At 35.9% G+C, this 11,087-nt stretch overlaps 1 protein-coding gene across 1 annotated transcript; it reads left to right on the plus strand.

Moving 5' to 3' along the window:
* The first annotated feature begins 991 nt into the window (after window positions 1-991).
* Window positions 992-1,990, plus strand: LOC113246430 (olfactory receptor 4A15-like). Its single transcript, XM_026487039.2, has one exon. The coding sequence runs from the start codon at window positions 1,019-1,021 to the stop codon at window positions 1,988-1,990; it is 972 nt and encodes a 323-aa protein (XP_026342824.2). The 5' UTR covers window positions 992-1,018.
* The last annotated feature ends 9,097 nt before the right edge of the window (window positions 1,991-11,087 follow it).

Consider the following 11,087-nt stretch of genomic DNA (forward strand, 5'->3'; position numbering starts at 1 on the left):
ACCCATTTACTTAGATTTGTACTGTCCATTTTTCTCCTCTATAACCTAGGTTGTAATAAATGCCAATTTCATTTGTGTGCATATGTATGTGTGTCTGTGTGTGTATTTTCAAACAAAATGTTGCTTTCATTGTACTTTCATGAGTGGGAAGAATTTATTTTTATTTTTTTAAGATTTTATTTATTTATTTATTAGAGAGAGAGAGAGAGAGTGAGAGAGAGAGAGGGAGCATAAACAGGGGGAATGGGAGAGGGAGAAGCAGACTCCCTGCTGAGCAGGGAGCTGGATGTGGGACTGAATCCCTGGACTTTGGGATCATGACCTGGGCCGATGGCAGATGCTTAACCAACTGAGCCACCCAGGCGCCCCAGGGAAGAATTTAATATATTGATCTCTTCACAGTTGGTTTCTTACATGTTTAAAATTCAGCAGAATTAAATACAGTTTAATAAGCATTTAAGGGGCACTCATGGTGTGTCTGGTTCTTTCACTGCTGCAGGTGACATATTTTTCGATATTTGGAGCTCATAGTGAAGTAACTCAGAAAGGCAGTTATCTAAATGTCAGATTATCATTTTACGCTCCATGCACTAGGTATTATTATATAAATAAGGCTTTTAGAGATGAGATTGTTTTCATGGTCCATCTCAGTAGGCCAAAAAGCATTCAAGAAGAGAAGAAATGACATATAAAGTAAAAAATGAAGTCTTTGTGATCAAGATTCTAGAGAAAGCTGCTTCCTGGTTGTTTGGTAGGTCATGTCACAGATATGCCCAATTGCATGTACCTCCCAGGTAGAAAAATGGTCTCCTCATTGTAGTTGATGCAAGAAATTTATGGAAATGAAAGCAGAAATAGTGGGTGGCTATTCTAAACTCTCATTTTCTAGAAAGTCACCCTGTGTGAGGCCCTGTGGGGCAAACGTGGTTTAGTCAGGCAGCTGTTTTTGACATAAAGCTTACAATCCTCTCAAATTCATTATGGCCCTTTTGTTTGCAGCCTCTGACACTTGAGTTCAATGCCTTCCGAAGAAGATATGGGAAATAGAAACAATGTGACAGAGTTTGTCCTCCTGGGGCTCACACAGGACCCAGAGGGGCAAAAAGTTCTATTTGTCCCATTCTTACTCATCTACATTGTGACAATAGTGGGCAATCTTCTTGTCATGGTAACCATTATGGCCAGCCGGTCACTGGGTTCTCCCATGTACTTTTTTCTGGCTTATTTATCATTTATAGATGCTATCTATTCTACTGTCATTGCTCCCAAGATGATTGTAGACTTGCTCTATGAGAAGAAGACTATTTCCTTCCAGGCTTGTATGACTCAAGTCTTTCTAGATCACTTATTTGCTGGTGCTGAAGTCATTCTTCTGGTGGTGATGGCCTATGACCGATATGTAGCCATTTGTAAACCGCTTCATTATCTAATCATCATGAATCAGAGGACATGTGTTCTCATGCTGCTGGTGGCATGGACTGGAGGCTTTCTGCACTCATTGGTTCAATTTCTCTTTATTTATCAGCTCCCTTTCTGTGGCCCCAATGTCATTGACAACTTTGTGTGTGATATGTATCCCTTATTGAAACTTGCTTGCACCAATACCTACCTCATTGGAATTTCTATGATAGCTAATGGAGGAGCCATTTGCACTGGCATCTTCTTCATTCTCTTGGGTTCATATGGGGTCATATTACATTCCCTTAAGAGTCATGGTTTGAATGGGAAACACAAAGCCTTCCACACCTGTGCATCCCATATAACTGTAGTCATTTTGTTCTTTGTTCCCTGTATCTTCCTGTATGCAAGGCCTAATTCTACCTTTCCTATTGATAAGTTCATGACTGTGGTTTTAACATTCATAACTCCCATGCTGAACCCCTTAATCTACACCCTGAGAAATGCAGAAATAAAAAATGCCATGCGGAAACTTTGGAGTAAAAATGTGTCCTTAGTTGGCAGAGGGTTGTATTGCTCATGCAGAACATGATATTCATTCTTTCACAGAATCAAAGACCACTCTCACTAGCAGTGATTACATCTTAAAAATCATCTCCTTTGGGTTAGTTAGCTTATTTACTCTGAAACAGCTATATAAATTGATCTTTATCTAAATGGCATATGTTATAATCCTTAAAGAGCAAGATAATTGTGTAAATTTAATCCCTGATATATGGAATCATGCGAATCATATGAATCAAGATTCTTCAGTGGGCAACAATTTTTTTGTTTTATTCCAAGTTCTTGTTTATTCCAAGTTCTTCTTGTGGGGTATGGTACCTCCATGGTACATAAAAATATGACCTAATAGAACTTGTTCCCTTTTAGTCCAAGAGAGTGACATTTTAAAATTAAAAATTCACATTGTTAAAAAAAAAAGCTTAATCTAACAGTAAAAATAAATGTCCTGGTCAAATTAATTATTTTGAAATTTCACAGCACGTATTCATTGTTGAAGATAGATCTATAAGAAGTGAACTTTATTAGCTTTATACTGTGATGGTAGCATATCGCTGATTTTGCATATCTTAATTAAGTTTTAGATAGAAAAATTAAATTGTTCAAACCATTGTGTACATCTAGATCAAATGACCTCTTCTGGTAGTTGAAATACATATTTAAGTCTCTCATATCACAGGGGAGCCTCCGTCTACCTACATTAAATTAAACTCTCTGCGTATACTTTTTAAATATTGTAATAAATGTTAAACATTCTGAGAATATGTTTTACGTAGGAATGCCTTTCTCATTCTCTGTAAACTTTGTGTTCTTGACTTAAGCAATAAGTCAGAGGTGACTTTTCTCTTTACAATTTCTCTATAGAAATTTTGAAGGTTGATGACTGTATTACAAAGATCATTTTTGAAGGCGCTGGCATTACACATTACCTTGTTGAGAGGTCAACTCACAATACAGATTGGATATGAAGTTGGTATTTTTTTTGCCCTCATCGTTCTTCCAATTTATAATTGGATCCTGTTAGTGTATTTAGCAATATTAATGCTTCCATTTATTTAATGTGTATTGAATAAATGCCAGCCATGAAGTTTTGTTTATTCTTCAGTGAAGGAAATAAAAAGTAACCAAGATATTTTAATCAGAAAGAAATCCAACATAGTGGATTAAATACTTCAAAATGACCAGAATTGGAGGAGCCGACTGGTGTGAATGCAGTTGGGATCAAGGATTCACCACCTAAGCTGATATGTAGAGATGAGGAAGTTGGACTCAGAATGAAAGATCTGTGCATATAGTTCTCAAAGTCCTTCCCTGTCCTGATTTTTAAAATAAAATAAAAAAAGGTTTTAAAGTTTTGCTTCTTACATTTACATCTTTAACCCCTATATGTTATAAATCTTCAGGGATGGTATGAGATAGAAATATACTTTCCTTTTTATTGTAAGAATAAACTTTCCCAGCACATTTATTGAATAATCATTGAATTTCTCACTACCCTGCAACATCTCTACTTTCATATATAAAATATCTATATATCTATTCTTCTATTTCTTGGCTTTCTATATTGTTCAATAAGTTGATCCATGAAATACTACAGTATCTGAAGTGCTGCAGTGTTTCAGATACTATTGAAATATAAAAAAAACACCCCAATATTTAGTAGCTGAAAATACCAGCAATCACTTTATCATTTCAGATGGTTTCAGTGGGTCAGGAATTTGGGAGCATTTCTGTGGGGTACTTCTGGTTCAGGACCTCTTGTGAGGTTGCAGAAAGAAATTGGCTGAGCCTGAGTCCATGTGAAGAGTTTTCTTTACTCACGTGCCTTGTACCTGGACTTTCAAGTCTTGAATAGTGGGGACTAGAACAACTGGTACTCCTTGAGATCATAAGGGTGGGGCCCTAATCTGATAGAACTGGTGCCCTTATTAGGAGAGGAAGGGACATAGAGTTCTCTCTCAAATGTGTGCACAGAGGAGAGGCCATGTGAGGATAGTGTGAGAAGGGGGACCATCTACAAACCCGGAAAAGAGGCCTCACTGGAAACCAGCCCTCTTGCCACCTTGATCTTGGACTTCCAGCCTCCAGGACGGTGGGAAAAATCAATGTTTGTTTAATCTTCCCAGTCTGTAGTATTTCGTTATGACAGCCGAAGCAGACTTACGGTGATGACGTTGATAAATAATCCAGATTTGGTGACTAAAGGCCTGAGTTGAATCACCATAAGTCAATTCAGGAAGATCATAGCTCCTCATCAAATCATCATATGTAAATAATTTCTAAAGCTAGAAATTTTTGAATGAAGGAATCATCAGTTATCCTTGAATAGTCTGTGATATCACCACAAACAGGGGGTGTATATCTTCATCCTAACCTTTCTCTAAGACATCTGAGACCATTTGCTAGGGTAACTGTGCCCTGGAAAGAGAAATATTCAAACATTTCCGGAGATTCTAGAAATACGTTGCAAACTAGTGCTCATTCCTGTGGTCCAGTGGTCAGAAAGCAGACCAAAGGTGAAAGAAGGAGCAAAGCTATTACAATGGGCCAGTTCTGCATATATTGTTAGACTTCCATGTGCTCTACAGGAATACATTTCTGTTTTGGGTCCCTGATCACTGGAGTATAGTTTCATGGAATGAAAGAAGGACCGAATAGAAGTATTTATTTATTTATTTATTTATTTATTTATTTATTTAAAGATTTTATTTATTTATTTGACAGAGATAGAGACAGCCAGTGAGAGAGGGAACACAAGCAGGGGGAGTGGGAGAGGAAGAAGCAGGCTCCCAGCAGAGGAGCCTGATGTGGGGCTCGATCCCATAATGCCGGGACCACGCCCTGAGCCAAAGGCAGATGCTTAACCACTGAGCCACCCAGGTGCCCCTGAATAGAAGTATTTAAAACTAATCTTTCTTTCCCAGATATATTTTTAAGATTTTATTTATTTATTTGTCAGAGAGAGAGAGAGAGAACAAGCAGGGGGAACAGCAGGCAGAGGGAGAAGCAGGTTCCCGCTGAGCAGGGAGCCCAATGCGGGATTAGATCCCAGGATGCTGGGATCAGGACCTGAGCCAAAGGCAGATGCTTAACCAACAGGGCCACCTAGGTGTCCCTCTCTCCAAAATATTAAGCAAAAAGTAGTGCCATATTTTTGGGCTACCAAAGATATTTGATATAGGGAGTGAGTCTTATCACCTTCCCACTTAATTTACTTGCTTGGTTTGGGAACAAAATGGAGAGACAGGCTAAATCTGTATGGAAAATGGAAGCTTAAAATAAAATCTGGTATCATTAATATTTGCTTTTTGTGATTTGTCTTTATATGAGAAAATCCTGTAGAGTCAAAAGGATGCATTTGGTTATGATCTCTCAACATCCTCATTTCCCTAGACAGGTCTCACTTGGAAAACAATAAGGCTCACTGAAGTAATTATAAAGACCAATTAGGCAAGCAAAACAATGTCTTTTGTTTGGATTACTCTGCCATAAGTGAGAATATCAGCTATTCCATGCAGGAAAAAGATAAATAGGTTGGGATTTAAGAAACCTAAATTTGTATCCTTAATTTGTCACCATCAGACCTAAATTTGTATCCTCAATTTGTCACCATCTGAATGTATAATGTTGAAAATGTTTCTGTCCTTCCTGGGTCTCATTTTCTTCACTTGAAAAATTAAAAAAAAGTGAATTACTTTTCAATAACTCATTCAATTCCCATTGCCCAAGATTATTGATTTATTGATCAAATTCTGGCTTCCATGTACTTGAATTTTCAGAAAACTCTCATAATATAATATTAAATCCAAGATTAGTCTTCTTCTTATAGTCAAACATGGTACGACATTTTTCAGGGATTTTTGATTTTGGAGAGTTCTTAAATTAGGCAGATAGCATTGTGGAACTGAAACAGTAGCAACTGGCTTTTGGTTACACTATCCTGGAAAAGTGAAATAAATCATTCTAAGCCTCAGCTTTTCTATCTATGAGTTGGGGATAATGTATTCCTCTTCTACAGTAATTTTGAGATTAACTATGATAGGATTGAAAATAGTAAGTGCTTGATATATGATACTACCTTTTGATAGTGAATTTATGGCAAATTAGAAATGGACAGGGACAGTAATATATTAACTGACTTGGCAAAGTAAATAAGTAATAGTAATTCTAAATTCTCCAGACGGGGGAAAATAATTCTCCAGAGCGAGGATATGGGAAATTCTCAGAGGAAGAAGTTGACGTATTTCAAATTCCTAAGTGTTTTTTGAATCTATTAATGTCTCCGCAACTTAGAATGCGAATCAGTCTTCTTAAAGCCTTTGTTGAAAGATGGATGTTAACTAAGGAGCATGCTAACTGCCTTGGTAAGTTTTCACATGGGAGGTGATGTGGAGCCAAGGTCAAGATCAAGACTTGAAGCCAGATGGACTTGAATTATATCTTTAGGTCTGTTTCTCACTAACTGTATGTCCTGGGGTACAAGGCTTTCCTTCTCCATGTCTCAATTTTCCTATCTGTACAATAGAAGGAGAGACCTTTAAACCACATATAACTCTTTCTAAAAAATATTAAATCAGATAATTTACATTTTTGCATGATGTTTAGCATGTATGAAACATTCAATACTAATTTTTGATTATTACTTGTAATAATAATAGCTAACCTTCACACAGAACTTGATAATTACCAAATAATTCACATCTTTTAAGAGGAAAATAAGCTTAATTTCCTTAGTCCTTAATCATCTCAGAACTTTAATATTTCTGACACCACAAAAATAAAAATAGACATGAGAAAGGGCTATTGGGACATTCAAAATGGTATTAAAATTTCTTTAAAAAGTGTGTTCTCTAAAATTAGAGTAATGTATAATCATGATAGAAAAATATAAAATGCAAATAGGTAAAAAGAAAAAAATGTTAGTTTCAGCATTACAATAAACCTACAAAATAATACTGGTCTTGCTCTATTTACTTTCTGCATTTTTTCATGAATAATTTTACGTAATTATACTTTCCCAACAAAAGTACAACATTTAACAATATGGGAACTGAGCATATTTCTTTGAGTTGAAAGATTCTGGAGAAATGTTTCTTCAATTCCTGAAGGCAAAAAAGAGTGCTTTATTTAGATGCACTGAAATGATTTTTAGCTTTTATTCATTAATTGTGTAGTATATCTTTCCTTCCTTGTCTCCCATGTTGTTTGGCTCTTAATGAGGGAGAGCACTGCTGGGGGTGGTACTCTTAGTTGTTCCTATGTGTTATTCTATGAGAGAGGCTAGTGAAAATGTCATGGTTTTTGGTTGAAGATGCGGCTTCTGGTAATTGAAAGCATTCAAAGCAAAGGATTTCTCTCTCTCCAAGAGTTAAGATGATCTTATTTGATAAAATATAAGAAATAACTGGAACCTCATTGCTTCCAAATTTTTAATCTCTTTATACAAGAAATAGTACTCCCTTACTTCCTGAAGTGATGGGAAACTGAGGCAGTTCTTTCAAGATTAAGTATTTAGAATTATACTCCCTACTTTAGGTCTTCACTTAGTCTTCAGTGCAAAATGTTGAAATGCCTATATCAGCGTACTAGTCACAAGGACATGATCCAATGCTTCATCTTCCTGGACATTCACATGTGGTTATCTGGCCTCTCTGCATACTTTGAAGTACATGTCTCTGACACTTCTAACATTTTCTTTCTTTTTCATTAGAATGTTGATTGTACATATCGTATATGAGGAACTCTTTCAGAGCAGGCTTTGTGTCTCCCTTTGGAGACTGTCTTCCAGCCACTTACACATATTAGGGGCTTAATAAATGGTTACTGAATTAACATGTAAATCAATGAAAGTTTGGAGACTAAGCAATGAATCAATGGATGAATGAATAATGGGTTTTGAGAAATAAGGGAATGATCTTCATAAAAGCAACAAGTGGATTTTATCTTGCTGTGACGATACCACAACTATATCTTATTTGATAGCTTCTCTATTAATTCTCCATTATGTTTAGATGATATAATTGCAAGGGTAAGCCAGAGACCCAAACAACCATGTTTGCAAGAGATAAAACATTGGATCTTTTAAAGACTGGATTCTCTCTCTTTGGCTCACACAGACTTACACAGAAAAAGAAAAAAATCCTTCTTTAACTTATCTCATCTATGGTGAATACACCTGTTAATAGGTCTTTATTTTTCAACCTGCATACTGATAAAAGGAGGCTGGTTAGAGTCCTACAGAGTAGCTATGCTAGTTTCCATATTATCACCTGCAGCATTGATAGACACGGACAAGTGTCTTCACATTTCCTTGCCCTCTTCATAGCTATTCTTTTACTAGATTATTCTCACTAGTCCTTTTTCAGAAGGGACTGAAGCAGTACTCTCTGGGACTCTAAGGAGAGAAATATTATATGTTCCTCGAGTATACACCAATATAGGTTAAAAGATGACTCTAGGGAAACAAAATCTGGAGGCATGAGAAGGGGATGGAGAGCAGTGGACAAGCAGAGATCATTTTTGTGGGGGAGGGAGGGTGCTGAGCAAAAAAGACAGGAAAAAAATGAGTTTGAAAGGGAAAGTATCAGTGAACGGCAACACTTGCAAGAAATTTATTTTTTTCGTTGGAATATTATATTCGGCATTCATTTTCAAACTGTAATCTTGTAATAGACACCGTCTTTAATGCCAAGACTAACTAATAAATCTAATGTGTATAGAGTATGTGTGTCTGTGTGTGGAATAGCTTACAAGCAGTCACTTTGGTAAACAAGAGAAAAAGATTCATGCTAGGTAGTTAAAAACCATGCAGATAAATGATAGACAAATGTTCTCATTCTTTTTTAATAATTCATTGCTTTCGATAGCATAGATACAATCTCATAGAAAGAACACTATATTAATAGTCATGGTCAAATGTCACCCTTTGTATCTACTTTGGCCAATTACTGACCTAGTCACCCTTCTGCTCTCACAGATATCCTTTGAGACAATTATCTTCATTTTACAGTAAATAGTGAAGAGTTCCTGAGGTTAAATGTATTTTGTAGAATTATCTTTGTTGTTTATTCCAGTGTAAGGCCAAGGTCACAGCCTGCTGACTTACACTGAATATCTTCCTTACCTTTTCTAAGTCTTCATTATTTCATCTGTTACATAAGGATGATAGTGGGGTCTGATTTCAGTGTTGATATAAAGATTAAATGTGTCTGGCACTTGTAAACACTCAGGCAAATGTTGGCTGTGTTAGTGGTGACAGCTAGACATGAAATTGTCTCAGTAAACGTCAACACTGTCTTTAGGTGATGTCCAAAAACTTTGGAGTAACTTTTCTCTCTTTACATCTATGTCAAGTTGCTCAGCGAATACTATTGTATCTACCTTCATAATACATCCAACTCTATTAGTACCATAATAGCCCAAACCACCGTCACTTTTTAGCTAGAAGGCTGCAATAAACTCCTAACTAGTCTGCTTCTACTCTTGCTTCTTTATGACACATTCTCCAGACAGGAGCCAGAATAGTCCTCTTTCAATGATCTGCAAAGTCCTGCAAGATCTGTCATCAACTAATCTTTATTCATCCCACTTCTGATAAGCTGTCCTCCTTTGATCAATGGTACCAACCATGCTCCCTCCTCAGGGACTCTTCACTTGCTGATTTCTCTATCTGGAAACTTCTTTCCTTGGATATCTTTGTGGGTCCTTCTGCATTCATTCAAGTTTGGCTCATGCAATCCCTTCTCAAAGAAGTCTTTTCTGATTACCTTACAGAAAATAATCATATCCAGAGACCATGTATCACTTACCCTCTTAGCAGGTTTTGTAATTTGACATAAGGTATAATTCCTTTTCTATTTGCTATTTTCTGTCTCTACTTACTAGAATATAAGCTTCAAGAAAGTAGAGACTTTATCTGCCTTTTTCCCCTAGAGTGTTAGGCATATAGTAGACAATGAGTATTTTGAAGTGCACTTTTATAAATAAATGATTAAATAAGCCATAAAATTATATTCCATCATACAATCCTTCTCTCCGCCCCCCCCCCGACACACCAGGGTCAGATTGATAGAATTTGTTCAGCAGTTTGGTTTCATTGTGGTTGATAAGGATACTCATATTAGCCAAATCTGGCTGGGACTGGAATTGGGAAGCTAATAAAAAAAATTCTTAACATATTTTGTTTCTATTTGACTTCGAAGCAAGTTTCAAAGAAGATTTTTACAAATTGATTAAGCAGAAGCAAATCTCCAACAATTTAAAACAGAAAAACCCATGGTGAAATAACATAGAGGACAAGAATATCTGGATCTTTAGAAGTCTTTTAGCTTATCTCTCCTAAATATAATGGTCTCTCTTCTCTTACCCAAAGGGAAAATAATTTTTTAAAAAGTGAAACCATGACTCTCAAAGAAATACAAAGGGAACACATGACAAAGGTTTTATTTAGTTCATTAATTAATGAGGGAAATGGTAAGATTATAATCAGCCTGAAGAAAACTCAAAAATACCATCCTTATATTTTCAGTCAGGGCTGTGTAATTAATTTACAAGTAAATGCAAAAATGGCTTGATCTGTAATGGTCAGGGAAATCAATCAACTTTCCACCAAACAGCATTTTCATTTCTATGGACCAGAGTTGTTAGCATTACTATCAGTTTTATAAATTTAAAGTGTTGAAAAACAGCTCAAGGCAATAAAAGGCATAAATCCCATAGAATCATATAATCCCAAAGAGAGTGCTGTAGATAACACATAGACTTCCACTGAAGATGTCCAGTAATCTTTATATTACATTTCTTTCTACACATTTTTTTCTGACAAAAGTTAACTTTATGAATAGCTGTACATCAAAAGAAGTACAGATGCTTTATAAATAAAATAAATGTATATAAAGGGAAACTATTTCCTTTATTTATTTATTTATTTATTTATTTATTTATTTATTTATTTATTTTTACAAAGTAAAGAGCACAAATTTTCTGCATCCATTAGAGTCCTGAAACAGCATACTTAAAACGAGAGATTAAAAAGAGTTTAATTATGTTTACTTACCAAGGTGTAGGTAGGGTTAAGGGGAACCAACAAGGGATGAGAAAGCGATTACCAGTTAGACCTGAGAGAACAA

The sequence above is a fragment of the Ursus arctos genome, unplaced genomic scaffold (assembly GCF_023065955.2).
Source record: "Ursus arctos isolate Adak ecotype North America unplaced genomic scaffold, UrsArc2.0 scaffold_23, whole genome shotgun sequence".
In the NCBI taxonomy this organism is placed as follows: Eukaryota; Metazoa; Chordata; class Mammalia; order Carnivora; family Ursidae; genus Ursus; species Ursus arctos.